The sequence below is a fragment of the Manis pentadactyla genome, chromosome 1, assembly GCF_030020395.1.
Source record: "Manis pentadactyla isolate mManPen7 chromosome 1, mManPen7.hap1, whole genome shotgun sequence".
NCBI lineage: Eukaryota > Metazoa > Chordata > Mammalia > Pholidota > Manidae > Manis > Manis pentadactyla.
In genome coordinates this window covers 234,067,964-234,094,997 of record NC_080019.1, presented here as the reverse complement: position 1 = coordinate 234,094,997, position 27,034 = coordinate 234,067,964, and the positions used below count along the sequence as shown (strand labels likewise).

At 55.4% G+C, this 27,034-nt stretch overlaps 2 protein-coding genes across 6 annotated transcripts in view; one reads left to right on the top strand and one right to left on the bottom strand.

Annotated features, from left to right (window-relative positions):
* The window catches only part of POC1A (POC1 centriolar protein A), a 72,910-nt gene extending 58,814 nt beyond the window's left edge, over nt 1-14,096 (bottom strand). The window contains exons 1-2 of one of the 4 annotated variants that reach the window (XM_057486869.1): nt 13,760-14,096; nt 12,553-12,644 (exon numbers count right to left, since the gene is read on the bottom strand). In XM_057486869.1, the coding sequence (XP_057342852.1) occupies nt 12,553-12,567 (15 nt within the window). In that variant the 5' untranslated portion in view covers nt 12,568-12,644; nt 13,760-14,096. Of the gene's footprint in view, nt 1-12,552; nt 12,645-13,278; nt 13,572-13,759 lie in introns of those variants that run through there. The other 3 variants (XM_057486868.1, XM_057486874.1, XM_057486876.1) reach the window with 3 other exon arrangements.
* Nucleotides 14,097-14,144: 48 nt separating this feature from the next.
* ALAS1 (5'-aminolevulinate synthase 1) lies at nt 14,145-26,389 on the top strand. 2 transcript variants are annotated; one of them, XM_036877917.2, is made up of 11 exons: nt 14,145-14,297; nt 15,238-15,455; nt 17,571-17,798; nt 18,585-18,734; nt 19,132-19,354; nt 20,256-20,440; nt 21,084-21,263; nt 21,606-21,770; nt 23,991-24,259; nt 24,869-25,031; nt 26,079-26,389. In XM_036877917.2, the coding sequence occupies exons 2-11, from the start codon at nt 15,257-15,259 to the stop codon at nt 26,237-26,239; spliced, it is 1,923 nt and encodes a 640-aa protein (XP_036733812.2). In that variant the 5' UTR covers nt 14,145-14,297; nt 15,238-15,256; the 3' UTR covers nt 26,240-26,389. The 2 variants fall into 2 exon arrangements, with proteins under 2 accessions (XP_036733812.2, XP_036733813.2); XM_036877918.2 differs by lacking the exon at nt 14,145-14,297 and adding an exon at nt 17,055-17,148 and having other exon boundaries at nt 15,340-15,455.
* The last annotated feature ends 645 nt before the right edge of the window (nt 26,390-27,034 follow it).

The window sequence follows — 27,034 nt, the reverse complement described above, 5'->3', positions numbered from 1 at the left end:
CCTGGCTGCCATTCAGAACCTCTGCAGGTAGGACCAGGCAGCAGTGTCTTAAAAGCTCCCCAGGGGAGTTCCCTGGGCAGCCAAGGCCCAGAGGAGGAAGGTGTGGGGTAGAGGACACAGCTGCTCCCACTGCGGGGGGCGGTGACAGGCCCGCCCGGTGTGGACTTGCCTCCCCTGCCTCCTGCCTACCCACTTGCTCCCCTCCCAGCCCAGCTGCCAGGAGCCAAGAGTCCGTCCAGGTGACAAAGGTCTCCTGTAGTGAGGCATCCTTGGGTCCCAGGTAGGCTCAGCGCCCACAGATCACTCACATGCTCAGGGCCAGGGTGGCACCCCCACATGCAAGGGGGAGACTGGGCTCCAGAGGGGACAAGGCTGGGCTTCTGGCCCTGGAGGAGGAAAGGGGTTTGGCTTAGACATGGGGGTGTCTACTTGTCTCTACTCCCTGGGGCTTGCCAACCCCTCCTGGCTCCCCACGCCCTCGGGGGAAGGCAGGTCCCCATGCCCATCCACTCCGCCCCTGCTCCCCTCCAGCCTCACCCTGCACCCCACTCCACTGCACTGTGCCTGGTCTGCTCCTCAGGGAGCAACCCTGCCCTCTAACTTTGTTCAGACACCCTCCATACACAGAAGGGGTGGCTGCCCCTCCACTGTACCCCACAGGGCTCAGACTGCCTCAGGCCAGATTCCCCCCTGTATGGCCACAGGGGCTGGGTCTCATTCTGCCTGAGCACCCATGTGTCAGTTCACGCCAGTTCCCTCTCTGGAGCCTATGGCATGGATGGAGGTGTGTGTGCATCATGACTGAGAGTAAACGTGTGTGTGTCTCCATGTACACGTGTGCATGTCTGGGTTTGGCTGGCTGTGCGTGCCTGGCTGTGCCTCTGAGAGCTTCTGTGGCCGTGTGTGTCTGCTGCACGTAAGTGCATGCCCATGAGAGACTTTATGTATGCAGCTGGACTTGGGTATCTTAATTTGGGTTCCCCCAGATACTGACCCTGAGAAAGGGCTCCACAGTACTTCATTATCTGGGAGGTGGTTCTAGGACACAGCAGCAGGGAAGGGGAAGTGAGGCAGGGAAGGGAGGTGGCCAGGGAAGGCTGTGTCACTAGACAAGTTAGTACTGTGGGTGACCGGAACCGTCACCGTCACACTGGAGAGCCTAGGACGCAGTACAGAACACACCTCAAGGACATCCCGCCCGATGGGGGAGGGCACGCAGGGGTTTATCCACCTGTTCTTGGCACTTCCAGCCTGTCCTACACCAGGCCAAGGGGCTTCTGGGGCAAAGTAAGCCCTCAGCCCAGGGGTACAGGCAGAGGAAATCAGGCTATGTGCACAAAGAGCTGAGTGGGAGGGGACCAGGCGGAGTGCCAAGCCGCTCTGCTGTGTGCCCATGCCTGCGGGCGTGTGCTGGTGCCCTGTGATGCTTCATGGATGCAGGTGCTCCAAGGACCTCTTCTGTGCAAGCTTCTGAGGGCCCAGGGAAAGGTCAGCACAATGGCAAGCCAGCTGTGGTCTTGTGGGGGGCAGCAGGGAGGGGGTGGGGTCTCCCCTAAGGCTGCTGGGGGTGTGCTACAGAAGGTCAGGGTATGGAGACAAGGGAGAAGGTGACAGATCGGGGCATCCTTAGGGGAGAGGCTGGCGTTGTGCAGGCCTGGGTTCCGATCCTGGGTGCAACACTGACTTGCTATGTAACTGTGGACAAGAGTGTAACCTCTCTGAACATTATTTCCTCGTTTAAAATGGGGATCAGAACAGAAGGCAGGTGCGTGAGTTTCCTAGGGCTGCCAAAACACAGGGCCGCAAAGTGGGTGGCCTGACACCACAGAAGGTCATCACAGTTCTGGTGGCCCAAAGTCACAAGTCAAGGTGTGGGTGGGGCCGTTCTCCCTCCAAAGGCCCTACGGAGGACCCTTCTTCACCTCTCTGTTTCTGGGAGCCCTGAGTCCCGGGCTGGTGGCGGCACCCCTCTAGTCTCTCCCTCCTTCTCCCCACACCTCTGTGCCCAAATCTCCCTCTACGAGGCAGAGAGGACGACTTACCTACTTCCAGTGTGACCTCATTTTAACTTGTTTACATTTATAAAGACCCTATTTCCAAATAAAGTCACATTCACAGCAACTGGGGGCTGGAACTTAAACACAGGGTTGCTGCAAGGATAAAACCCCAAGCCTGGCATATAGTAAACTCTCAATAAATGGTAGTTTAGAAGAGAAGGCAGGCAGGGGGCAGTGGTGGGAACTGAGACGGGCAGACTTATCTGTAGGTACCCACCCACATACTCACATGTGCACATAGATGTGTGTCCAGGCAGACACAAATGGGTGGGAACCAGAACACTGCTCATGGAGTTACACCCAGGAGGGCTGGGACAGGTGTCCCACCTGCCAGCCAGGGCCACTCAGAGCCAGCTCAGGGCCGAATGTCAGCTTTCTGGACAGAAGGACCCCAAAGCCAAAGCCTTGCTCACCAGAAGAGTCCTTGGGAATCCTGAGCAGGGTCTCCACTGGCACCATGCACAAATTCACGGACAGCCCCCGCGACCAGGGCCACTCGTGATAGGGGAGGGGTGTGGGGGTACAGCCAACACAGCACTTTGGGGAAGAGGCAGGACACAGAATCAGATGGGCCCCAGCGAAGGTTCTCGGCAGCCACCGGCACTGCGTCCCCTTAACTCCCGTGCCCCTGCCTGTCACACGGGCCTGGGCTAACACTCCTTCCTGCGGCTGCCCACAGGGTCGATCCCTCGGCCCAGCCCCAGCTCCTCAGAGCCCCTGGATTCTGCCACAGGACACCCTGTGAGCTCAGTTCATCTGCACTGCTCTGACCTCTGGGGAGATGCGTCAGGAACACCAAGTGTGCAAGGACAGGACACAGGTCGGCACTGATAAGGTTCAGAACCAGGGACAAAGCCTGGCTGCCACAGGGCTGCTCCCCACGGCCCCAGCCTGGGGAAACCTCTGCCCTCTTCTCCGTCCGCCCCCAGGGCATAAGAGCTGGCATCGGATCAGAGAGCCCTGTCCCACACCCTCCCATGGGCAGTTCCCAGCTGCTGAGGCCAGCTTCAGCTCTGCTGGGCCCTGAACTCTCTGCGACGTTCACGGAACAGCACCCCAACCCCTCTTCCCCACACACACGCATCTTTGCCGAGCACTTGGGAGGTGGGAACAGGGCAGTAAGCGAGAATGCACAGCCCTGCCCTCATGGAGCCCACACATAGGGCTGCGTGAGCCGCAGCGCATGGGGGGCCTCTTGGAAGAGCAGGGGTACAAGGACGGCGCTCAGGGCGGGCACGGCAGCGCAAGGCAAGAGGAGGTGCCATGGCCTGGGGACAGAGCGCCATGGGACAGAAGGGTCGGCCACGTCGAAGGCCCGCCGGGGGACTGGCTGGGTGGACTGGAGGGGCAGGAAACCAGGCAGGTGGCAGGAGGGCTGCTGAGGCAGGTGGACGTTGCAGCCTCCCAAGAGGATTTGGCTTCTAACAAGTAAGGGGAGCCACAGGAGGACTTCGAGCAGAGGAGGAGCGCCACGCAGTTTTAGCTTGAGAGACACCCAGCTGGCTGCCCTAAGACTCAGCCATTGTCCGAGTGTGGTCGCACAGCAGCACCTGGGAACTTGGAGAAGTAGAGATTCTCAGGCACCTGCTGAACCTGGTTCCCTGGGGCAGGGCGCAGAGCCCTTCTGGGAGTGCTGGGGCCCTCGGGTGGCACTGTTCAAGTGCTCCCACCCCAGAGGCTCTGAAGGGCGAGCCTTGCCCCCACCTGCCCTGAATGCCGGCCCAGGACATAGCCTGCTAAAGGCCTGCCAAAACCCACAAGCTTCACCTTTGTCCAACCCAGCAGTTATACAATGCGCTTTCCTAACTTAGTTGACCACAGAACTTTTTTTTCCAGAGAATGTTATTAAACATTCTGCACGCTGACATGTCACTTCAGGTGCTCGCCGGTTATTTGCTCTGGGCTCCAGGTGCACCTGGCACGCAGTGACTGCTCAACAACTGCCCTTTGGAACCTCCCCGCGGTGACCCTGACTGGACTTGGGTGACTCACACACCCACTGACCTTTCCGGAGCCCCGGGGGGACACACTGATTCCTGGGCTGCCCTGGGACCCCAGGGCTCTGGGAGGGTCAGAACGGGAAAGGGAAGAGGGAGGGGCTACACCTTGGCCTTTGCGGAGCAAAATCAGCTCTGGTCTGAGCACCCACCCTGCCTGAGCCTCAGGGAGGTACAAAGCAGCTTCTGTAGGAGGCTCTGTTTGGAGAAGGCTTTGGTGGGCCTGGGGAGTCAGCCCCGCCAGCCCCGCCTCCAAGCCGGGCAGCACCTCCTCTGGCCCTTGGGGAAGTCGGGCACCAGGCCCACCTCAGGGGCCCCTCTGAGGCCTCAAGTGTAGCTGGGGGTCTCCTCTGCTCCCGGGGAAACCTCACTGGCAGCCCCCTCATTGGCAGGAGGCATCTGGCCGTGAGGTTCACACAGAGACTCGGGAGCCACGTTTGGGTGTTCCAAGGAGCCCATGGCCCAGGAAATGCCAGAGGGGCCACAGGATCACAGCTGTCCCCATCACGAGGGACAGAAGACACTGGGAACCACCAGGTCTGTGCCCCCATTAAGCAGATGGAGAAACTGAGGCAGGAAAAGAAGGGCCTCTTGTAGTCACATAGCTTGAGTGTAATGCCTGAGGGGGCTCCCTGCCTCCACACTGGGTAGTTTGGGGAGGTACACAGAGCGGTCAGGGCATCCCTGGGCAGGATGGCCACACAGGAGGCAGGATGAGGGAGGGATAGTCAGGGCTCGTGACAGCCCTGGCCTCATCCGGGGTGTGGGTGAGGAAGGAGGTGGTGATGTCACGTCCCAGGGAGCCAGCGAGCACATGGTGGGGGACAGGGTGCAGAGCGAATAGCCGTGTGACCGCATGGCTCCACCTGCGTGTGCGTGACACCATGTGTGACAGTGTCACAACCACGGTCACTGCGGCCGGCCTTGTCTGTCCACCTGCAGCTTCATGTGGCTGTCAGTACAGGTGTCACTGTCCCTGTGATTAGAGTGGCTGGGCACGTGGCCGCACACAAGGGGGTGGTAGTGACTCTGGCACCTGTGGGCCTGCGACCGCATGTGAATCTGGGAGATATCTGACGTGTACACCTGTGAATGTGGCCAACAGGCGGCCTGGCAGGAACCTGGCCCTAACAGGTCCCAGACCTGAACTGTCACTTCAGAGCTGCAGCGGTTTCCCTTCCGCCAGGACATGTGCAGGCTGTGGGAACAGCATTTTCGAAACGTAGTTACCCAGATATAAAGGGAAAGCCCTCCTGCGTGTAGCCACAGCCACGTGGCGTACTGGCCACAGAGCACAGCAGAAGGTCCAGGAGGGGCTTAGGGTCTGGGATGGGGCAGACTTGCCACCTGCCCTGTGGTCCGTCCTACAGAACCCTGAAGTCGGGTCAGCACCATGGAGCCTCAGCTGGGGCTCCCACACGCACAGTCCACGGTCCAGGCCCAGGGAAAGCACAGAGGCAGGCACGGACACCTGCACAGACACCTGGGGGCCCATGGGGGCTGGCACAGGGAGGAGAGGAGGGTCGTGGCAGGGTGTCAGGACACAGGCACTCACACCTCTCCCCTGGGCGGGCTTCTGAAGATGCCCATGCAACCGGGTGCCTGGGATATGACCCCGTGTGGACTCTCCTGCCCTCTCGGGGCAATCTGCCAAGCAGCCACCTGCTTCCCACTTTCCACACTTGCCTCTCTGCTGAAACAACCTGCACACAAACTGCCCTGAACCTGGGGCCTGAGGTCTGTCCCCACACACGCATTCCCACAGCCCACGAGGAATCCATCCATTCATTCACTCATGCACCCATTTGTTCATTCATTCATTCAACAAATGTTCGTTAAGTACCTCCTGCAAGCCACTGGCCCTGCTGACCCCTCCCCCAGGTTCTCAAGTCAGAACAACGACAGCAAAGTCCCAACGGATCTCCACGTGGGCTGCTCAGAAGAGGAACCTGGGGCCTGGGTGGGATGGTGGCCGTTAGCTGGAGGGAAGCTCTGAGCTGGTGTCACAACCAAACGCTGCATCAAGCCGGATGGGCTCTGGGTTGGGCAAATGTCCCAGCTGCCCTCCCCCGGCCCCCTCAGGCCCCCTGGCGGGGTCTGGCATTGTCACTCTGCCTAAAGTCCAATCTGCCTCAGCCAGGGCTGAGCCCCAAGGCTTCAGAGCCGTGCCACCCACACCTCAAGGAACAAAGTCCATCTTGGCTGGCTCCCGGGGCCGCCGGGTCAGGCCCAGCCTGCCTCTGCTGCCCCCCATGCCCCCTGCCACCGGCTACACGGGCCCATGGCTTCCAGGGACTCCTCCCACCCTCCCTCCTCAGGGCCCTCAAAGGCCTAGGACCCCAGAGCCCCTTCCAAGGGCTGCCCACGCCCCCTGTGCCCCATCCCCACCTCCTGGCTCTATTTTGTCAATAATAATGGTGATATGATGATGCGTATCCCCCCTTGGCACTGGGCATGACCGACGCTCCCAACTTTCCTGTTATACAGCTGGAGGCGGCCAAGAGCATGGACCCCCAGCCTGGCCTGCTCCCCGCCCGACCATCACCTGGTTGGCCCCTTCCCATCCTTCAGGACCCACCTCAAACATCCCCTCCTCGCAGAGGCCTCTCCAAGCCCCAGAAGTAGTCCCTGTCCTGGACACTCAGAGCACCCACGGGCACTCTCACTGTACTGTGATCATGTGCTTGCACATGCTGTGCACTGCCCCCCACTAGACTGTCCACCCCTGAGAGCAGGACCACATCTGCCTTGCTCACAGATGCCCTCCCAGAACCTAGTTCAGGGCTTGGTAAATGATAGGTGCATAGCAAGTATCTGATGAGTGAATAAACCTATTTATCCGTTTCCCAAGAGCCACCCCACTTCAACATGGATCTGAGGCTGCTTACAAAAACACATTTAATATAAGAGAAAAACCAGAAAGTTGGAATCAAAGATTCTCACCTTTGACTTAGTGACTCTATCTCTAAATATGCCACAGAAGTCCTCACCCCATACAAGGGGGCAAGTTCAAGGATATTCATAGGAGAAACCCCTTAGAAACCACCATGCAACTGGTAAGGGACAAGGTGAGTTAGCCAGGAGCTCGGGAGCCGTGGAGTACTATGCAGCCATAGAAAAGGGAAGGCCCTGTTCACTCATGGGGCCCTTGCCAAGCTATCCTGTTAAATACAAGAGCAAGTAGCAAATGAGGAGGACTGCATTTTAAAAGTGCCGCCTGGACATCTAGTAGTAGATGGACATCTGATCAATTGGTAAGTGTTGAATGGACAGGTGGAATCTTTCTGGAAGGACCTATGAGAACTTGGGAGCAGTAGTTGTGTCCAGTAAAAGCCTGGGTAAGGGGAATTTCTTTGCTTACTATGTCATACTATTTGCATTTTGACCATCTGCAAATATTATCTACTCAAATAAATGTTTTTGTTATTAAAGAACACAAAGAATTCAAAGGGCACACATAAAAATCTAGATGTGAGGCTTTTCTTTAAAAATGGGAAGGAGGCCTGGCCATACCGGGCTCTGTTTCTGAGGATGGTGATGGCCGGAGCTGAGATGTAGCTGCCCCTCAGCTCGGGGGGCCCAGGGCACCCGCTGCCCTCCCCCATCTGGGTACCACGTCTGCGCTGCAGAGGGCTGAGCTTGTACATTGGCAGGGTGGGGAGTGGGGCTGAGGAGGCTTCCCTAAGGTGAGGGGTCATTTGCAGCCATCACTCCTACGCTGACTTCACTGCGACGACTCCGAAGGCCACAGCAGGGCCATAACAGTTCTGGGGCCAGTGAACATTGGCATGTCATGAGGCTCCCGGTCTTGCACAAGAACCTGTTAACTCAGTGCAAGCCAGGGCCCAACACTGCCTGCCGTCTTATCACCCCTGCCAGGGCTTGAGGGCTTTGGTTAAGCCCCAGAGGACCCCTGGAGTGAGGGAGCCACCAGTGGCCCCTTGGGCACCTTGGCCTTAGGGTCCTGGCGAGGAGGGGCCGACAAGGCAAGGACACGCTGAAAGGGGTGGGAAGGCAGTCCCACCTCCAAGCCTGCCTCCAGCTCTGAACCTCTAGACAAGCCACTTTCCCAAGCCTCAGATCCCCCCTCACCTGTAGCCACCAGATAACACAACACAGGCTGTTTCCGGGGGCTGTGCCTCCCCTGAGCACAGAGGCAGGTCTCAGTGAGGCCTTGTGCCAACTCTGTGCCCACAAAGTGTCTGCCACGGCGCTCCACAGACAGAACCAATAAGACCCATCTAGGTCTCTATCTCTCTTTAGATTATAAACTACATATGTGCATTATACATATGTATGCATATACATATCACATTTATATGTAATACATATCACATATAATACATATATACATACATATATTCAGTATATATGGAGAGAGAGATTTTTATTTTAAAGAACTGGCTCACCTGACTGGAGAGGCTGGCAAGTATGACCTCAGCAGGGCAGGCAGCAGGCTGGGGAGTCAGCAGGGTTTGCGTTACAGCTTACAGCCAAGCCCTCCGGGAAACCCTGGTTTTTTGCTCTTCCGGCCTTCAGCTGTTTGCATGAGGTTCATCCACATTATCAAGGAGAATCTCCCTTAAGCTCAACTGACTGTCGATTTAGTCACATGTACAGGCTACCTTTACAGCAACCTGGTGTTTGACCAAACCACACAGGTGACACGTAACACTTAGGCCTGACAGAGAGCATTCCTCTTTTCGTACATGTCCGTGGAAGCTCAGAGAGGCTGTGCCAACTGCTGAAGGCCCCCAGGCACAGAGGACGGAGCTGGGAGCTGAGCACCAGCAGGAGCCTGCCTCCGTCCCTGGGGAGTGGGGCTACGGCAGCTACTCACAGGGCATGTGCGAGAATCAGCTGCGGAACCACGCAGAAGTGCTGGGGCCATGCCTGCCGTGGAGACAGAATTCGGTGAGGCAGTGGCTGTTATGCACCTACCTCCACATTGCAATGAGCTCTAGAACGCAGGGCAGAAAGCCCCCAGCCCCAAGGGACCCCAAGGAGAGAGAAGAGGGCAGGAGGCACCCACCAGACTGTGAGCCCTGCTGCAATGCACCCTGCCCAGAGCCGACGACCAGGCGCAGGGGACAGTGACAGAGTGCACGGCGTGGGGGGTGGCCAGAGGGAGTCTTGCCTCCCGAGGCCATGGCTGGCTGCCCAGAGGCTTCCGGAGGTGGGGTCTTCCACTAAGAGTCAGGCGGGCAGGCTCCTGGGCTGGGAGCCCCCATCCGCCTACCCAAGCTGGGCCAATCACCCAGAGGTACAGAAAAGCTTCCACTGAGACCTGAGCCCCCGCAACAGTGCCAGCCTCCGTCCTCCCAGCTTCCCCAACCTCCCCGGAGGGCACCGGACGAGAGGTGAAGGCCAGAAGCTCAGCCATGCTCTCCACTTGCGGGCAGTGTGAACTTGGGCAACTGACTTAACCTTTCGGAGCTTCTCTCCCGTGTGTGGGCCAAACCATTACCTTGACCTGCAGGGTGGCCCTGAGGACCCCTGACACTGCATGTGAGCATGAGCACAGCACCAGGCCAATGTCTGAGCAGAGCTGCTCTCGCGGCCATACTTGCGCACCGTGCTGTCCTCCCCTCTTTCTCTCCACAGCTCCTGTCCGGCCAGGGCCCCTGCCCCCGAGCCTTCTTCATGCCTCGCCACCTCCTTTGTCCCAGCTCCCCCACAGCTGGGCGGCTATTTAAGTACCTCCAGGGCCAGAGAAAAATGAAGGCATCTACCTTGGTTGGTCAGCCAACAGTGTTGGTAACAGTGGGGTCCTGGCAGCAGGCGATTGGGACTCTAACCGTCCCCCCAACACACACACACACCTCCTTCCCTCGGAGTTCCAGCCCCTCCGGTCTCCTGATGTCCCTCCTCCACCCCGGTTCCTCTGACCTTCACGGGGGCCCTCAGCCTGGCTGCTCTGATGCAGCATCAACTTGACACCAGGTGCCAGCTCTGGGGTGGGTCCCCTGCCCTGCCATTCTCTGTCTAGCACCCTTGCCCGCAGCAGGGTGTTTGTGGCCCAGCAGCCCAGGAGGGCAGGGAACACGGCTCCTCCACACTGTGCATCTGGCACAGGCCAGAGGAGGCAGGCTTAGGCTGCTCCAGTCCATCACCCTACCAGCCCCCAGCACCCCGTCATCCTACCACCCCATCATCAGCCCCCATCACCACAGAAGCCTGATCCAAACACAGGGGCTGGGAGCTGAGGGGATGAGAACCAGCCCTGGGGAACCCAGTCCCTTGCAGAACCCCTCACAGCCCAGCTGACCCCTGCCTTAGGCCCCCCGCCCAACCCTCCTCCACATGCTGTGAGGGCAGAAGAGCTGGTGACTCCGATCCCGTGGCGGCCCAAACCTCACTTGCCATGTGGCCTTGAGCAAATCCTCTCCCCTTTCTGGTTCTCAGTCACCCAGGCTCTAAGACAGGTAGGACACACCCCAGATGCCTACAAGGTGGGACCCAGGTGCCACTGCTTGGACATCGCATGTCCTCAGGGTCGGGGACACTGAGAGAGGGCTGGGGGAGAACGGGAGAGAGCACATCCTGCCTGGCCAGCCCAGGTGCCCCAGGCCTGCTGACTCCTCCAGAAAAGCTGGAAATCTGAATTTAATTTAACCATCTCCTGACTGCTAAATGTTGACAATTAATGCATATTTTTAAAAAGCACTATGTGGGTTAAAGAGAACATGTCTGGGCCACAGTTTGTGGGTTCTAGGCTGGAGGGCTAGGCTCAGAGGCCCTGCAGGGCTCTCAGGAGGGAAGGATAGTGTTTGCTCTTTTAAAAGGGGGATGTTTTTCCCTGTGTAGCCCCCCACCTGCCTCCTGGAACGTTTGATGGCTTTGCCCCACCACAGCCAGCCCCTTTCTCCCCTGGCTACTCAGAGCCCAGCCCCTGCCCTGAAGCTGGCTTCACAAAACCAGGTCCAAGCCTGCCCCAGGCGGGCCAGAGCCTGATAGGGTTCCAAAGGCAGGGCCAGCACAAGGCAGGTGTTGTTGACCAGATCCCTTCTGCCCTGCCCAACCCCCAAATTCCATCTCCATGACAATTCTTGGGCCCTGTGAACTAAACCTCAGAGCTCATGTTTCCAACCCTCCAGGGCAGAGAGGAGCTGTTTCCAGAACTTCCTGCACTGTGGGAGGCTGGCCCCCCACCCGCTACTAGACAGGCAGAGCCTGACACCCTAGGGGCGCCACCAGGCCAGCGCCAAGCCCACACCAAGCACCAGCACAGGCTGAAAGTTTTAACCATCTTTCAAACTGTCCCATGTCCACCCAGGTCTCCTTGAAGGGAAGGCCGGTAGGATTTCTTGCCTGCCTGACTGAAGCCCACAGGAGAGCAGTTAGCTTGCCCGAGGACCGTGCACTACTTGACCCTCACAGGGGGGCACTGCTAAAAACAGCTCCTGGGGCCCAGAGTGGAAAAGGATGAATCTTGTGGGGCTGGGGTTGACACTGTCCTTCAGCCTTGACCACTGAATGGGTGCTGTGCGCAGCAGCCCCTGACCGTGACGATGACCAGTGACGCAGACTGGGCGGGAGGAAGGAAGTGGAGGAGGCCAGGCCCCAGCGTCAGCCCCAAAATGGGGCCTGACCTTGTCTGAACTCCAGCAGCTTGGCTCTCAGGGCCAAGGGTGATAAGATGAGTCTGTACGGCAGCTCTGTGAGGCAGGCAGACAGGAGTGGGGAGAAAAGGGAAGCAAGAGTGGAGGGAAGGAAGGAAAAAGAATTGGGGATCAAAAGGGGAGCAAGAGGGCTGAACCCAGGAGAGAGACCCCACTGTGCAACGCTGGGGCCCATCCACCTCACCATGAGGCAGGTGAGGCACTCCCACATCACAGATGCAATAACTGAGCCTTAGGGCATGGGGTCATTTGCCTAAGAGCTCAGGGTCAGAAAGTAGCAGTGCCAGCATGAGAACTCATGGCCGTAGACCTTGCCCTTCAAGGTCTCAAACTGGAAACTGTTCAGGGAGCATTTCCCAAAATGTGACCCCAGGATTCCAACCCCCAAGATACCAACCTTTCCGTCTATCAAACAGGAAACTCCCAAAGGGCTGGAGACTTGTGGGCTTAAACAGTAAGCCTGTGAAACCCATGACTTCACCTGCCTCTCCTGCCAACCACAGGCGGCAAGCTTGGGAGAGCTTTACAGCGAGGAAACTGAGCCTCAGAGAGGCTGTGGCCTGCTCACAGCGCCCCCAGATGTGGCCCCCATTACCAGGACAACAGTCTGATCAAAATGCAGATTCCTGGGTCAGAATCAAAGGGGCCCGGCCCAGGAGCGTTCGTTTTGACCAGTGCCCTGACAGTATTACTGAGCACTGACGCTGCGAAGCTCTGTGACTCTTTTATGGCCTTTCTGGTCTGAGCTGGCCCCAAGCCCAAGCTGCACCCCTGCAGCCCGGCTACTCGGGCTGACTCACACTGCCCCCAGGACAGGCCTGGGCCTTTCCCACTCAGGGCTCCAGCCACTAGCCTCCCACCCCCATGTAGACTCACTCTCCTGGCCAGCATCTGTCTTCCGGAAGCCTTCCAGGTGGCTGGGATATCCCGCCTTCAGCATCTGTTGGAGTAATGGCCTCCTCCTCCATCTGCAATTGTTTACAACATTTTTTTTCACTTTCCATGTGATACGGCTTTGTTTCCCAACCTTTCCCTCTGTTAAACAGGAAATTCCCAAAGGACTGGAGACTTGTTGGTTTAAACAATAAGCATCTGAAATCCATGACTTCACCTGACTCGTCTGCCAACTACAAGTGGCAGGCCTGGGAGAGCTTTACAGTGAGGAAAATGAGCCTCAGTAGAGGTTGTGGCCTGCCCCAGGGCAAGAGATCCAGAGCTGGAGTGGGAACCCAGGCCCAGGGCTGTCTGCAGGCAGGCAGAACAGCAATTATGATCCCATTGTCTGGATGAGGAAAGGGAGGCCCACAGATGGGCAAAGCACTCGACACAACATTGACCGTTTCTACTTCTAGTTGCCCTGGGGTCTGAGACCAAGGGCTGACCTCTTGTCGTGCCTCTCTACAGCTAATGGGCACTGCCAAGAGCCCCTCAGCAGGAGGGGGCACAGCAGGGCCTTGGACTGCCAGGTGAGAGCCCTCCTCCTGGGCCTCTGGACCAAGTACCCATGCCTCTCTGGACCCAGGTGCCTCCTCTGCAGGTAGAGACTCATTTCACCTGCCTTGCAGCTGGCTGAAGACTCAGAGAGAGGGAATTGGGAAGTACCTGGACACACCTTGGTCACCATCACTCTGGACTTGGCCCCTCTTATTAATGCCCATCTGGGGAAGGAGCAACCTGGGCGCCCCCTTCCTAAGAGTGCAGGATGGCAGCTGTGAGCACGGCACAGGCCCGGCCAGCCCCAGCCAGCCCAGCCCAGCCCGGCCTGAGTTAGGCTGGAAAGGGTGTGGAGCAAAGAGGCCAAGCCTGCGTTCCTGAGAGGGGTTTGCCAAGTCCTTCCCTGCAGGTGTGGTCTGGAGAAGACTCAAAGAGGGCACAGCCCAAGCTGAACTCTGGGAAGGGGTACTGAGCCACTCGGCCCATGCCCAGCGTGGCCAGCAGGGAACTTTGGACAAGCCCCAGTTAAAATAAAAATAACAGTATGTGTCAAACGCTAACTATGTGTAAGTGCTGTGCCTCCACAACCCTGACCCCGGGCGCGCAGAGTTGCGGAGTGTATGGGTTCCGTCCAGCCCTATTCTTATACCTTCTTGGCATCGGGTTAAGTCCCTTCATCCCGTACCGGAAAGTGCCCATCCGTTTCTGCTCCTCCTCTTCACTCCGAGGACCCCTCCAGCCCCCTGCGCGTCAGCCCAGAACCTCTCCATCCTTGGGCACATCCAGCCCCACCTCCTCCAGGAAGCCCTCCGTCACGGCCGCGAGAGCAAGCTCCACGGGGCAGATCCTGCTCAAGACCCCGGCCCCGAAGCCGTTTGCCCGCCGTCCCTCCCCTGTGTCCGCGGCACGTGTTTTACAGCCCTAAAAGCCCCCCGGGGCCTGGCGGTACCCCCAGCGCTGGGGGCGCAGGCTCGGGCCGCCCGGCCGGCCCCCATGCCAGCAGCTGGCCCGGTCAGCCCCGCGAGCTCGACGAGGTGCGCCTGCGCGGAGGGCCCGCCCAGCGCGCAGGCGCGGGGTTGCCCGCTATATATTAAGGCGACGGCGTCCGCGGCCTGCAGCTCTGCTCAGACAAGGGCGTCAGGGTGGTTCGAACTGCTGGCCCGGGTGCCGCCGCCGTCCCCGCGCAGGTGAGCGCCCGCGCTCTGGTAGGCCCGGCCCGGGAAGCCCCGCGTGCCCGGCCAGCCCGCGCCCCGCTGCCCCGGCCCGGGGCCCCATCCCCCACCGCCCCCGCCGCCGCTCGGGCTCAGCCCTCATCCCAGGACCCTTAACCCCTGGGACATCCAGTGTCCCCGCTCGGCCATTCCCCGTTTAACTGGCCCCCTTAAAGTTCCTTTCTCATACCCGTCTCGTTCTCGAGCCCCTGGCCCCCGGTTCGCCTCTGGCCTCCCCCTGCCCCCGACCACCACCAGGCCCAGCGCCTCGGGCGTTGTGGCCCCCTGCCCTCCCCAGTGAGCACCGACAGCGCTTCCCCTCGTACCCTTTCCTCTCTTTATGCCCCGCTTTCCCAGTTACGCCCAGTTCGCCGGCCTGTGAGGGCACCATCTCTGGCGAATCCCGGCCTCAGGGACCCAGGGCCCGGCTGGATCCCTTCCTGGGGCTTGGGGGTATTCCCGGGACCAGGAGATCAGGATCCCTGAGAGTGGCTCTGTCTGGATGGGTGACAGTGGCTTCTTCCCTCACCTCACTTCTCCACCTGGGTGTGTGCCAGGTTCTTATCTGCACTGTGCGTCGCCTGGAGGAGCCTCTGACCTCCCAAACCCGTTCCTGACGTGTCCCTCACTGTCCCAGCACCTTGGTTATTAATCATGGGTATTTTCTTCATTTGGTAAAGTTGCTTTGCAGGTGCTTTTGTGTAGACGCGGGGAATGAAGATGTTGCTGGTTTGAGTGGAGTGCAGTCACCAGTCTGCAGCCGAGTCCCAAATCAGTGTTGTCCTTAGACACTTTTAAGTGACACTAGTATCCCAGGGTACCCTTGCCATACCCTGCAAGTGACCCCTGAAGCCAGTGACCCTGCATGGTTTTTGCCTGATTATAATAAATATTGGTGTCACTCATCTTTCTACAGGACCAGTTGCCTCCCAGAAATGGAGACTGTTGTTCGCCGCTGCCCCTTCTTATCTCGAGTGCCTCAAGCATTTCTGCAGAAGGCAGGCAAATCTCTGTTGTTCTATGCCCAAAACTGCCCTAAGATGATGGAAATGGGGGCCAGGCCAGCCCCTCGGGCCCTGTCCACTTCCACAGGGCACTGCCAGCAGGTCAGAGAAACCCCTCCGGCCAGTGAGAGTAAGTGTCACCGACAGAAAAGCAGGGGCAGCAGCGATGCACCCATTGCAGACTGGAAGCAGTTCTGGTCGCAGTGGTGATGTGGGTCGGGCTAACCCCGGGGGGACTACTTCGTGCCAGGCTTGGTCATTGTCATCCTAACCCCACAAGACAGGCATTTCCACCTTTGAAGGTGAAACTGGCCTGTGTTGGCATTACAGGTTCCTGGATTGCATGTCAGTGTCTATTAGGAGTTTAGTGTTAGTGCCTCATTCATATAAATAAAAAGTTAGATTGTTCTAGGTCAACCTCTCCTTCATTAAATATTTGGCCCTTGGGCTTTTTTTTTTTTAAGAGTTTATTTTTTAGCACAGTTTTAGGATCACAGCACAACTGAGTGGATGCTTTAGGCTTTAAAAGTTGTGATTTTATTTTTCTTCTTTAAATTAGTTTTTGTGGTGAAATGCACATAACATAGAACTTAACCATCTCAAACAGTTTTGAGCGTTCCGTTCAGTGGTGGTAAGTCCCCTCACACTCTTGTGCAGCCACCACCATCATCCATCTTTAGAACTCTTTCATCTTCCCAAACTGACACTCTTTCCCGTTAAACACTAACTTCCCATCTCCCCCCTCCAGTTCCCAGCCCCCGCCATTCTACTTTCTGTTTCTATGTGTGTGGCTGCTTATAGGAACCTCACAGAAGTGAAATCCTACGGAATTTGTTAAGAGGGTGATGTTTTTAAATGTGTATGTTATGTTGTATATGCATTTTAAAAATTTTGCTTTTCATAAAGAGATAAAAGTTCAATTCCCTTTGGGTCTGGCTATGCCAAAGTAGATGCAGCTTTTCAGATTCCGCTTAGTCCTGGAGAATAGTTTACCTTACGGTCCCTGTTAGGTGTGTTCTCTGGATGTGGACTTGTAAGAAAATAACTTTTTTTTTCTTTAAGTAGAAAGGGTTTAATCCTCTGTAGGATTTCTTTTCCTCTTTACCATACTTGGGTTAGTTATGTTTTCTTACCTCTTTTACCTTTCTGTCACTAGAGTAGAGGAATGGTTGCATAAAATGTCACTTATCCACTAGATAGACTACCATGCAGCCATCACAAACGGTGTTCATAAACAACTGACTATCTTAGGCAGATCTTTATAATGGAAAGGGCAGAATAAACCAGGATATACAGAATAAGTAAAACTTTTTAAAAACCTGTCCACAGGGAGAAAAGATAATACACGATGTCTGCAATGCTTGTTTTGAATGATGAAACTCTTTATCTAAACTTCCTACAGTGACTATGTATTACTTCTATAATGAATAAAATGAACTTCAAAGCAATTTTTTTTTACTTTCCTTTTCAGAAGGTTTTAATAAAAAGTGCATTGAAATACCTTACCCAAGTGGCAGGAAAGGCTAGCCTATGACTCAGGACTATTCCAGAAGGATGAAGAAAGGCTTCTAGTAGGAAGGGAAATGAATTTGCTGGGGTTGGGGGGCATTGGGGCGGGGAATCATCGTCACCAGAAGCATAATTAGCAGCCAACTGTGTTGTCAGTGAACTTCTTTGGTGCATTTAGATGAGGCATCTGAAGGTGGTATCCCTGTGATTTTTCTCTTAGCAAATGAATAATTTGAACCCTACTAGATGACAATCTAAAGACCTCACTTTCAGGCTAATTTCTCTTGTTAAGAAGAAAACCAGTAGTTTACATGGTAAGCAACAGAAAGCTTCTTTGTCAAGAACCTGTTTAGAAAATACTAGCAGAGAAAAAATTGTACGAATACTTGCAGTTACCTCTCATCAGGTCTGCTAAGAGGACTTGGGGTGGACATACTGGAAATAATCCAACTCAAGAACTCCGGGCTGTCCGGAACAAGAGAAGATGTCTTTGGGGATTTATAAATGAGAAATACCATGGGCTTGACAGGTAGCTGGACTGCGCCCCGTTAACTCTTCACAGGGGCATTGTTTCCAGTGAAATTAGGAGAACCTCATGAAAATTAACTTGGGTCTGTATTGTGGGGTCAAAAAAACATAAAGTTTGTGTTTGAGGCAGTGAGGAAAAGAAACAAGTGGTTTTCTTGTAAATTGTGCAACCAGATCTGATGCCTCAATTTTTCCGTTTACCTCTCAGAGGACAAAACTGCCAAGGCTGAGGTCCAGCAGGCCCCCGGTGGGTCCCAGCAGGCTCCCGGTGGCACCCAGCTTCCATCTGGACACCCTTCCCTTGCCGCGAGTCAGGGCACTGCCAGCAAATGCCCTTTCCTGGCAGCCCAGATGAGCCAGAGGGGCAGCAGCGTCTTCCGCAAAGCCAGCCTAGAGCTTCAGGAGGACGTGCAGGAAATGCATGCCGTGAGGAAGGGTAAGTGGGCGACGTGGGCCATTAGGAAGAGTGGAGAGCTCCTTTTGGCTCTTTGGACCCTCAGATTTATGTGTGAGCTATTATTAGGCTAGCATTTGTGTAAACACCTTCCTCTTTTAGGGCCAAGGAGGAAGGTCACCAAGATAGACAATCAGAGGGTAGTCTGGCAAAATATGGGACTTTCTGGTGCGTGTGTAGGGTGACCAGCTTTTACAGTAACTGCTTAATTTCTGAAGATGGTCTGCAAGCATGAGCTCTTAGCAGCTGATCTTTGCTTCTTCCCCCGAGTCTTGTGACTGAAAGGGAAAAAATAGTGTTACCTTAGTGAGTGATGGTCTTAGGCCTCCCAAGCTGTGTGTCTTACCGAAGGTCAATGAGTGGCAACCTTCATTCCAGTTGGGGCTGTATCCACGAGAGCACCCAAGTCCCCCAAAAGTCCTCACCAGCAGAAATGGCACATGTGGCTGGAATTGTTTTCTGTGAAGAAAATTGAGATTAGGTTGGGGGCATGGGGCTGGGGAGGCGCACCAACCAGCTAGAGAGCTTTGGACTTTAATAGTCATTAAGGCTGGCTGGTAGCTCTGAAACCCATACCAAACATTGGCCATTACAGTAACTAATTACACGGAAGACGAGAAGCTTCACACACTCAGTTACAGCTAACTGGTTTTGATCAGCCTCTTTTGTGAACGAGGCAGGAAGCCATTTTTGACAGTGTGTCTGGAAGGCATCGTGAACTCAGAGTAGAATGTAAGTCTCCTTCGCCTCTTGTCCCTTTTGCCACAGAGGTTGCCCAGACCTCAGTGAGCCCCAGTATGATTGGTGTGAAGACCGAAGGCAGGGAGCCGAGCGGGTTGCTGAAGAATTTCCAGGATATCATGCGAAAGCAAAGGCCAGAAGGCGTGTCCCATCTTCTCCAAGATAACTTGCCAAAATGTAAGTCGTGTTGGTATCTGTTGATGTGAGAGAGAGTATATATGACTTAAACGTACATGAGAGTAAACATAAAATTGCATGGTGAGTCATGGATCAAAAGCCATGTCCCCTGCTGGACGCAAGCCAGTGCTCTTGGTCAAAGTGAACGGAGGTCCTGTTGGCAGCCTGCCTTCTCTTCCTCCACACACTGGGCCTTGTGCTAAACACTTGATGATCCTGTTTGAGAAGTACATCATCTCAAGATGCGGACCTTAAGTAACTTGCCTGGAGGAGCACCTCCAAAATTTGTCCAGAATCTCCCTGCTACTAAGCGACCGAGCTGGGCTTGGAACCGAGGTCTTTTGCCAAAGCCCAGATGCTTCTTAACCATCAGACTGTGCTGTCCTTTGGTTTTTAGCTGTTTCCACTTTTCAGTATGATCGTTTCTTTGAGAAGAAAATTGATGAGAAGAAAAATGACCACACCTATCGGGTTTTTAAAACTGTGAACCGGAGGGCACACATCTTCCCCATGGCAGATGACTATTCGGACTCTCTCGTCACCAAAAAGCAGGTGTCCGTGTGGTGCAGCAACGACTACCTGGGGATGAGCCGCCACCCGCGGGTGTGCGGGGCTGTCATGTGAGTAGCCCTCAGCTCTCATATGCTGACACTATACGGCAAAACATTGGTGATTTATAGGGACTGGATCTTTTATTGGAATACTCAGTAGCTGAAAGTGTGCCATAGCAAAATACTGTGTTTGGCCTTTTAAAATATCTACAGATTACTTTAAAGAAACTGTAATACACAAGTAGTTGGTGGAGCCTCTTTGTGTGAGAGGGTTCCAGTTTATGGGCGCGTTGGCGCCACGTGGCCATTCACTGCCTGGCACGCCACACATGAGCATGCCTGAACACCAAGCAGTCTTGCTCACAGGCATGCTCGCTCATGGCTGTGGGCAGAGAAATACAAATCTAGCAGCACTGGAGAGAAAGCGTCCTCGAAAGGACACTAAGAAAGGAGGTAGAGCCCATCCCGTGTCCTTGAAGCTTGCCGTGGCCGGGGACACTTGAGAGAGTCACCTGCCAGACTCCCCAGGGAGGCTCAGCACCTCTCCAAGGCACTCGGACAAGAGCAGTCTGAGGTTTGCTGGCAGATGGATCTGCGGTCTGTTGTTATGTGACTGGGTATAGGGTTAGGTAGCCACTATCCGGAAGGTCCCTCCAGAGACAGGTTGGTACTGGGGAGTGATGTTCATGTGAGAGAAGAAGGCTTAGGCAGTCAACTCGGCTCCTGCCAAGAACTTAGTGACTGTTAAATGGACACGGGTCCCTGGTGCCCCCTAGGGGTATCCTCGCTCAGGTGCTGGGTCTGTCTCCTGCCTAGTCTCCAGATGAAACTTCTAGAACTCCTGGCCCCGGTCTTGGCTGGGGAGTTGCCAGATCAGCAGGCTTTTAGTCCCCCAGATGCTGGAAGGGATCGATTTTTGCATAGTGTTCAGACCATGGGATTAATCCTCTGTCTGCCTGTGTTTTTTAAGGGACACTTTGAAACAGCATGGTGCGGGAGCGGGTGGTACTAGGAATATTTCCGGAACTAGTAAATTCCATGTGGACTTGGAGCAGGAGCTGGCCGACCTCCACGGGAAAGACGCGGCCCTCCTGTTCTCCTCCTGCTTCGTGGCCAACGACTCGACTCTCTTCACTCTGGCCAAAATGATGCCAGGTGAGGAAGCCCGCTGGGACGCCTTAGGGTTTTGGGGGTGTCTCAGTAACATCGGGGACATTGAAAACACAGAAAGCCTGCCAGAAACGCTCCGTCAGGAGGAACGAGTGCGGCGGAGAGACTATGACCGACAGTGTGGCAACAACTCTGTGCGGTAGTGAAGTGACTACACTCGTGGGGCGAGCAGCCAGGGGCGTATATCGTGATGATCAAGTTGCTGTTTTCCCTCTGACAGCATCAGGGAGTATTTCTTTTTAAATTGAGCAGGAGCAGGACATCAGTTAAGAATCACATTTGAAAGGCTCATCATCAGTGCCGATAGGCCTATTGCTTCACATGGCTTTGTGTTTTAGGAAAGTGCTTTGGAGAATTCTCTTCACCACTTGTAGTTATCTTTTGGCTGGGTTTGGAGTGAGGCAGCCAGATTTAAAAGCAGATGAGTTGCCTACCCTGGGGTGACCCTACCCCTCGGAGCTTTCTCCACGGAGAAGTACAGCTGCGCTGCCAAGAAGAAACCAGCTTGTGGCCTCTTCTCCCTGCTGGGCGGAGCTGCCTTTTCAGGGCAAAGTGTACAGTCCCTGCTGTCTGGGAAATAGTTTGTCCTCGGTGCAGATGGCAATAACCAGCATCTTTATCCTGGCAGGCTGCGAGATTTACTCTGATTCTGGGAACCATGCCTCCATGATCCAAGGGATACGGAACAGCCGAGTGCCGAAATACATCTTCCGCCACAATGACGTTGGGCACCTCAGAGAGCTGCTGCAGAGATCAGACCCCTCAGTCCCTAAGATCGTGGCATTTGAAACTGTCCACTCCATGGACGGTAGGTGTACATAGAGGCCCATCTGAAGCCTTAAAAACTAGGCCTGAATTCTTTCTTTAAGTGTGCTGTTTATTTTGTTTTTGCAATTCCTTTACACACTCTACCAGGATTTTGTGATTGGTGGACCTTGTATAGATTTGGATGAATGTCGATTTTCTACTCTGGCTTTTATTAAGCTCTAAGGCCCACAGATAACCTAGAAACTAGGGGAAGTTCCTTTTTTTTCCCAAAACTAAAAATAACTTACTTAGAACATAAGTTATTTTGTTCTGACTGACTCCTGCCAGAACAGACATTTATGAAGTAGCAAGCTTTTCAGAGTGGTCGGTGGTCTTTCCTCAGGCGCGGTGTGCCCACTGGAAGAGCTGTGTGATGTGGCCCATGAGTTTGGAGCAATCACCTTTGTGGACGAGGTCCACGCGGTGGGGCTGTACGGGGCTCGAGGTGGAGGAATTGGCGATCGGGACGGAGTTATGCCAAAAATGGACATCATCTCTGGAACACTTGGTATGTGTACTTCATACGTTCTGTTGGCTGCACTGACGTCACGTTATCCTGACAAACCAAGGACTCACTGGGAGGGATCAGGTGAGACAGTGTGATAGCATATAAAGCCTGGGCCACTGTTCTGGGTGAGTTTTTACTTTCTCCGTGAATAGTGGCACAGCTTAGCAGAATCCCTTGAATTGTGGAGGCACAGCCCCCAGAATCAAAGCAAATCGCACAGCCTGACGTGACAGAAATACCATCTGTTGCCATCTGAGCTCATCACATACGTAACTGTGGCTCTAGCTACATGCCGCGGACATAGCCTTTACTCTCCATGCCTCAGACTATGCCTTTATATGGAAAAATGGGGCAGGGAGTTCTAGTGATTTCTCCCAGAGCAGTTGTTAAGACCTGTGGGTTCAAACATTGTGAGATGCTGAGCTCTGTGCCTGCCTCACAGGAACTGTTCCAGTTCACCCGGCTACTTTGAATCTCCTCTGCTCCCCCGAACTGAGAGGCAGGGTCTCACAGAGCCCCACCTTGGACTCCATAGCCACACCGCCTGCTGAGTGACCTCTGCCTGCATAGCCCACTAGTAGCTGTGTGACCGCGGGCTAGTAATGAACCTCTCTGTGCCTCAGCTTCCTCATCAACAAGTTTCCCCACTCCCCAAAAGCAGCATGTTCCTGTGAAACCTTTCATAAGCTGAAATGCAGTAAAGCAAAAAAGAAGTTACCATTAATTTATATGAGAAAATTCTTGAGCATTCCCAGACCCAAAAAATAAGCTCTCTCAGGCTTTTCTGATACCTCAGGATACAACCTGCTAACAGATGTTCAAAATAACGGCAGACGCAGCACACACGCTCACAGATGCTCGCAGTCGCAGGTCGGAGCTCCGGCGGGGTGCTGCTGCGATGCTGAGTGTTTCTGGGGAAGGGGCCTCGAGGGGCCGCTCTGGCTGCTTGGGATGTGCGGCCTCTGTAACAAACACCGGATGCTCGTTTTGCTTTTTGCCTTATTTCGTAAGAGGGAAAATCCTCAGATTTCTTTCAGTTCGCAAAAACAGGTACTAACGAAAGCCAAGGGGAGTAACACGAACTTCCCACGAGCGGGGGAAGCATGTGTAATGGGGTAACAGAACCTCCCTCCGCTCTGGTGGAGGAAATGAATGAACTGTGTGCAGAGAACTTCAGTGGATGTTCTCTTTGCCTGTGGTGGCTCTAGAGAGGAAATGTACAAATTGTACAGATTGGAGGATTTCAGAAGCCAGTGAGGCAGTTGGGGGCCCACACAGCAGTTAGCCAAAATGCCAGCTTCCAACCTGCTCTTAGTAAAGGCAGGGCAGGCGACACAGAGTGTCCCTGAGCCCCGCTGAGGGGCAGGAGAACCCCATGCAGACCCTGATCCTGCAGCCGGCGCCCTGCCAGAGGAGCACCCTTGCTGGTGCTTGTGTGTTCTGATTCCAGAGTCCCTTTTTTAAGGAGCTCTCATGATGGGGGCCCTTCGAAGGTGTGGTCACTGTGAGATGGCAGAGGCTGGAGAGAGAACTTTTCTGCTGAAAGATCTTGTACCAACCAGCCCTGCATGGGGTTCAAGCAGGAGTGGTAATTACAGAACAGAACATTAAGATCTGGGAGGATTCTTCTGGAGTCGTTAATCCTGAAACTGGAGATACAGATTATACAAAGCGACTTAATAAGAATTTTAAAATGAGGCTGGCCCCAGATCAGCCCTAACAGGTTCTGAGTTTTCATGTTTATCCAGCAATTGCTGCTTGTCAGAGTTTTGTGTTTACTGGAATAGGAAATAATACCAGCCACACCACAACAATTAATGTCTCAGCAGGGCCTCGGGGGTGGTGCTCTCAGTGAGGATGGTGCAAACGCCGCAGCTCGGGTCCTGTCCCGCAGAGCTCCCACGGCACAGAGCGTGCAGGTGGCCCCTGGCCCACTGGCAGAGCAGCAAGGCGGTGGGAGGGCGGGCGGGGAGGTGCAGCAGCTGATACGCTGCACCCCAGACCGGCCTGGCCGGGGGGGCCTGCGCTCTGGACCTCGCCGGCCTCCACCTTCACCACGTGACTGGGCCAGCCGCTTCCATGACGTTCTTAGCCTTCCCTTTCCAAAATGGGCGGGCATCCCTTTACTTCAGGCGCGGGCACGGCAAGCTCTCAGCACCGCGGTGCCTCGCCGGGATGCCGCAGGGTGGCGGCTGTGGCGAACAGTGCTGTCTCCTTCAGGCAAAGCCTTCGGCTGTGTCGGCGGGTACATCGCCAGCACCAGCGCTCTGATCGACACTGTGCGGTCCTACGCTGCCGGCTTCATCTTCACCACCTCCCTGCCGCCCATGCTGCTGGCCGGGGCCCTGGAGTCTGTGCGGATCCTGAAGAGCGCCGAGGGCCGGGCGCTTCGCCGCCAGCACCAGCGCAATGTCAAGCTCATGAGGCAGATGCTGATGGACGCCGGCCTCCCCGTGGTCCACTGCCCCAGCCACATCATCCCCGTGCGGGTAAGGGCCTGCCTGGGGCTCCGCTCGCTGGGGCTGGCCTCTGCGCTGCCGGAGCTGCTGGTTCACGGCTCCCTGAGCACGGGCTGGAGCCGGGCTGTAGTGTCATGCTGAGAACGGAGCTCTTGAACCCAGCAGGCTGGAGCAGAGACTCCTCCTCAGCACTGGCCCTGGCAGGGTGAACAGCTTGTATCTGGAGAGCCCCAGAAGCCTGAGCTTGGTTAGCTTTGAAATGTGGCTTTCTGTTCGGTTAATTCCAAAGTGGGTCTTGCCCTTCCTGCTGCAGCAGTGGCCCTGCTGTCATGCTGAAATAGCTTCGCAGAGCTTGGAGCTGAAGCTGCCTTCCTCCCCTAGGCCTGCACATCCCTGGGTACGGGGCCTGGCTGGTGGGGACGGCCGTGTGCTTTCCCGCCCAAAGCCCGGGAGGGATGAACGTGAAGGTGACTTCTGGCGTGGTTCTGGTTCTCCGTTCCGTACCAATCAGCCCCAAGCCCTTTCAGCCGCACGTGACCTCTGCCCAGGCTGCTCGTGCCCAGGCAGCCCCAACCCCACAGGAGGCCCTCGGTGCCCCCACTGAGCTCTGGCCTGACCTTCTGTTTCCATCAAACGTAGGTTGCAGATGCTGCTAAAAACACGGCCGTGTGTGACGAGCTGATGGGCAGACATAACATCTACGTGCAGGCTATCAACTACCCGACGGTGCCTCACGGGGAGGAGCTCCTGCGCATCGCCCCCACCCCACACCACTCGCCACAGATGATGGCCTATTTCCTGGGTGAGCACCCGCCGCCAGCGAGGCTTTCCATCGGTTTCTTCTCTTCCCGTGGGATCAGGAATGTGCTGGCACCGACCGCGGGGGCCGTTAGTTGTTCCCTTCACTTGAGGGTGGGGGGCGTTGAGGGAGCCTGCTAATCCTCCCGCTTTCCCCTTGGTGGGTGGCACAAGGAGATGGCATGGCTGTGGCAGGGGTCAGGGAGAGGCCTCTGGGGGCTGGGCCTGCCCTGGGCCTGCCAAGCTCAGTGTCACGCTCCTCCTCCCCCCTGACGTGTGTGGTTCCCTGAGCAGCCCCACGCCCAGCTCCCCGGTGAGAGTGCCTGTCCCGTGGGGCTCTGCAGCTGTGTGTGGCCCAGGGCCCCAGGTGCATTCCCTTCCTCAGCCCCGTGAGGGTTCCACCGTCTGCCGGACTTCAGGACTGTTGGCTAAGAATGCTGTTTCCACTTCTGAGCCCTGCCAGAGAGCACCTTCTTCCCTGTAGGCGTGTAAGATAAGGCCAGAGTTGGGTTTTGTTCCGCAATTAAAAACATGTTTTAAACAGCTTTATTGAGATATAATTTACATACCACAAATTTTGCCCTTTCAAAGCCTACAATTTAGTGGTTTTTAAGTACATCATAATGTGCAGCTGTCACCACTATCTGATTCTAGAATATTCTCACGCCAGAAGAAACCCCATACCCATCAGTAGACACTTGCCCTGCCCCTGCCCTGCCCCGTCCCTGTGGGTTTGCCTGGACTTGCACATCATGTAATAAGGTCGTGTGACATGTGGTCCTTGCTGCCTGGCATTTCCAGCACGGGCCTCCAGGTTCATCCATGGTCCAGCGTGTGTCAGAACTGCATTCCTCTTACGGAATAATCCTCTTCTGCGTGGATCACTCATTTTATTTATCTGCCAGTTGATGGGCATTTAGGCATTTCCAATCTGACATTATGAAAACGGTGTTGCTGTGGGCATTCATGTCGGGCTCTCTGTGTGGGCGCACGTTTTCACCGCTTTGGGGACAGGCTTCCCTTAACCTGCTCAAACTGTTTCTCCTCACAGAGAATCTGCTGGCCACGTGGAAGCACGTGGGGCTGGAGCTCAAGCCGCATTCCTCCGCCGAGTGCAACTTCTGCAGGCGGCCGCTGCACTTCGAGGTGATGAGTGAGAGAGAGAGATCCTACTTCTCCGGCCTGAGCAAGCTGGTGTCTGCTCAGGCCTGAGCGTCCTGTGGTCCCAGTTGCTCCACCTAACCCCAGGCCATGTCATGTCCATATAGCCTCCAAAAGTGTCTTTATATGGGAATTAAATTATATTAAATTTATATGCTATGGTAAAAGCATAAACCAGAAAATAAATTCTTGTTTAAGTGATGGTTGTCCTGTTAATGGCTACTGAATCAAAAACTCCTTTTTCTTCATCCCCGGAAACTTGGTCTGTATTGTTGAGGTGTATAAAATGTGTGAACGCATACTGGTCCCTGGTAGTGGCTTCAGACTCCGGCACAGCAGCAGAACATCCCCCCTGCTTGAACCCGGCTGCCGGCAGCCGTGCGGTCCTGAAGGAAGTCACGCCAGTTTCACTTTAAATTTCTCACCTAGGCTGGGCTGTTTCTCTCCCGTTTCTGTTTTCCGGAGGCCTTGACCTATATACACTTCCCTGGGAAAGGGGCAGCTGGGAGGCCGGCTCTGGACCCCCCAGCCTGCCGCCGTGTGCCCGTGCCCCTCACCCTGGCTCCTCCCACCTGTGTGCTGGGTCCTGTTGCTCCTTGCACACCCTGCAGCCATTTCTTGCCTTCCCTGCCGTGAATTCCCCCCATGGGCCTGCAGCAGGCATGGCCACCTATCCTAAAAGTGGACAAGCCTTCCCTCAGCCCCTTCTGGCTGCTGCCGCCCCATACTGCCTCTTGTCTGCTAAGCGCCCCTTGCTCCTTCTGTTCCCGACAGACCACGCGTCCTGCCACGTCTTGCTGCTCTTACCCGATCCAGTGGCCGGTTGTTTTCCCTCCATCGGTTCTC